The sequence below is a fragment of the Entamoeba nuttalli genome, assembly GCF_000257125.1.
Source record: "Entamoeba nuttalli P19 unplaced genomic scaffold asmbl_4604, whole genome shotgun sequence".
Classification (NCBI taxonomy): Eukaryota; Evosea; order Mastigamoebida; family Endamoebidae; genus Entamoeba; species Entamoeba nuttalli.
The window spans coordinates 1-2,502 of NW_008576909.1; the positions used below are offsets into that span (position 1 = coordinate 1).

Below are 2,502 nucleotides of genomic sequence, written 5' to 3' on the forward strand. Positions count from 1 at the left end.
AAAAAAAATAAAAAGAAAAATGTAAGAAAGCGGTGAAGAGAAAAATAACCATAAGTCCAAGAGAGGATCATGCGGAATTGTTAATTCACGACAGTCTTCTGAGCTTTCATTTTAATATTTTTTAATTAAAAATATAAAAAGTAATAAATAATAAAAATTTCATGCAAACAAAATTAAATGAATTTTATTGTAAACAAACTGGAACTTGTAACGCATCGTAAACATCAATAATTGCTGGTGTAGCTTCTTCAGAAACAGCAGGACTCAAAATAACTTGAGAGATTACATCACTTAATTGAGAAACAGCAATAGGAGAAAGTAGTGTCATAGAAATGAATGCCATAATACCTTCACACTAAAAGTAAGTATTTAATAATCAAATAAAGAAGAAATTTCATTGATTAATAAACAAACAATATCTTCAATTTTTTGTGAATTACTTGAATTTTTTTTTAATGCATCACAAAGTAATAAAATTGCTTCTTCTGTTTTATTTAATTTAACTATTATTTGAGCATTATCCCAATCTAATAATTGATTTATAAATTCATCAATATTATTTTCATTTAAATTATCAATAACACTTTTTGTTTCTTTTTGTTTAATTTGAACATCATTAATTTGTTGAAGAATTCGTTTTTGTCGTTCTTCTAATTCTTTATACTTTTTTGTTATTTCATTAATAAAATCAGCATTTGCTTTTGTTTGCTTAATAAATGTATCAAGGATTTCTCGACAAATAATAGCAGGTGGTTGTGGTGCAGATGCAAGTTTTTGAGATGCGGCAGCATATGCATTAACTAATTGATTAATCTGGTTTTGAAGCATTTGAGGACTTGGAAGGTGATATTGAGTAGGTTGTTGCATTGCCATTAAATAAGTTTGTTGAAGAGTTCTCAAATATTTATTTAATTCTTGGTAATGATTTTGTAATTCTTCTTTAGCTTTTTGAAATTTTAAAGTAATAACATCCTGTTGATTCATTTGTTTGTGAAAATGAAATGTCAATTTACTAAAAAATGAATTGTTTTTATTTAGTTTATAATTAATTATAATTAACCATTAAAATTACTATAAATTATTCTTTCTTTATTCTCTTTAAATAATCAATTATTTATTCATTAACTCTGCTGGATTTTTAACTATTACAATAACTGAATCCCCTCTTAAAAACATTTTACTAATGCTTCTTTGACATAATTTAGCTTTTAATTTACCATCTGAGTCACGTTTCATTTCAGTCCAAATTTCTTTGATATTTTCAAGAACCATATTAAAATGACGATCAAATGCTTTGACACGACAAATTAATTTTTTATTATTTCTACAATTAATTAATACTTGTCCATGTTTTTCTACTGCTTCAGTAAGTAATTGAAATGGTCCTTCAACAAGTGCTTTTGTTTCTTCTTCCATAAAATAATCTTTTAAGATTTTTCTTTATCATTTTTAACAAAAACTATAATATTTTCTATATTTTTATTATAAATAATAATACACAATCAATTTAATTTTCTTCTTCTTCTTGTTGTGGATGAACATCATTATCCCCATCAATTATACTTTGATACTTTTCTATAGTTTGGTCAATTTTAATGTCTATAGAAACACCACTAGCAACAGAAAAATATTGTAAAATACTTGACTCTTTTGAGTTAAAACAATATCCATTTGCTTTATCAATCACTGCAATAGCTAATGCTAAATCATTTTTATCTTCAATAGCAAATGGAATTGGTTTAATTAACGAATATTGGTCAATAATTTCTGCTAATTGTTCATTTAATGTGGTAAATTTAGAAGGTAAATCATTAATTAATTCTGCAACATTCCCATTAATAACATCTTCCAATTTAACATTAAACCCATATCCACCTAACAAATCTGCTTTACTTAAGAATGGAACAAATGGTAATTCTAAATTCATGTTACACGCTAATCCTTGTAATACTGCTGCTAAATAAATTGATGGATTTCCAATATGAATTGAATCAATAAGATGTACTGCTGTTAGTCTACAATTTATTTGTTGTAACCTATGAAGGATAGTAGGTAATGTTGGGTGTGTTGCAAATAATTCGGTTTGACCTGGACAATCAATAAGTAAATAAGATGGATGAATTTCAATAATTTTATCTATGAGCCAATCAATGTTTTCATTTAAATATTCTAAACAATATAACATCCCTCCATTTGGACCAAGTTGAGTATCTTTCATTGCGTCATCTAATGAGAGTAAATTTGGAAGTGAAACAGATATTGGATAATCATTTGGTTCATTAGCAGGATCTAAATTAATAATTGTTGGCTCTCTTCCCATTAATTTTAAAAATGTATACATTCCTTTAATAAATGTAGTTTTACCACTTCCTGGTGCTCCAGTGATGACTTGTCCATAACATACCTGCATATTTTATTTATTTTTCTTATTTGTTTTTTTTTTAACGTTTAGTTTATTTATTAATAAACTTATATCTAATTAAATAGTTTAATTATTTATTT

General features: G+C 25.6%; 3 protein-coding genes across 3 annotated transcripts; all 3 read right to left on the reverse strand.

Moving 5' to 3' along the window:
• Positions 1-184: 184 nt before the first annotated feature.
• Positions 185-984, reverse strand: ENU1_107640 (hypothetical protein; the record flags this gene model as incomplete). Its single annotated transcript, XM_008859470.1, has 2 exons — positions 185-355; positions 415-984. The coding sequence occupies 2 exons, from the start codon at positions 982-984 to the stop codon at positions 185-187; spliced, it is 741 nt and encodes a 246-aa protein (XP_008857692.1).
• Positions 985-1,110: 126 nt separating this feature from the next.
• Positions 1,111-1,416, reverse strand: ENU1_107650 (LSM domain containing protein; the record flags this gene model as incomplete). The annotated part of the gene is made up of 1 exon (XM_008859471.1): positions 1,111-1,416. One exon carries the CDS (start codon positions 1,414-1,416, stop codon positions 1,111-1,113), a length of 306 nt encoding a protein of 101 aa, XP_008857693.1.
• Positions 1,417-1,507: 91 nt separating this feature from the next.
• Positions 1,508-2,410, reverse strand: ENU1_107660 (ATP binding protein, putative; the record flags this gene model as incomplete). Its single annotated transcript, XM_008859472.1, has 1 exon — positions 1,508-2,410. One exon carries the CDS (start codon positions 2,408-2,410, stop codon positions 1,508-1,510), a length of 903 nt encoding a protein of 300 aa, XP_008857694.1.
• Positions 2,411-2,502: the final 92 nt, after the last annotated feature.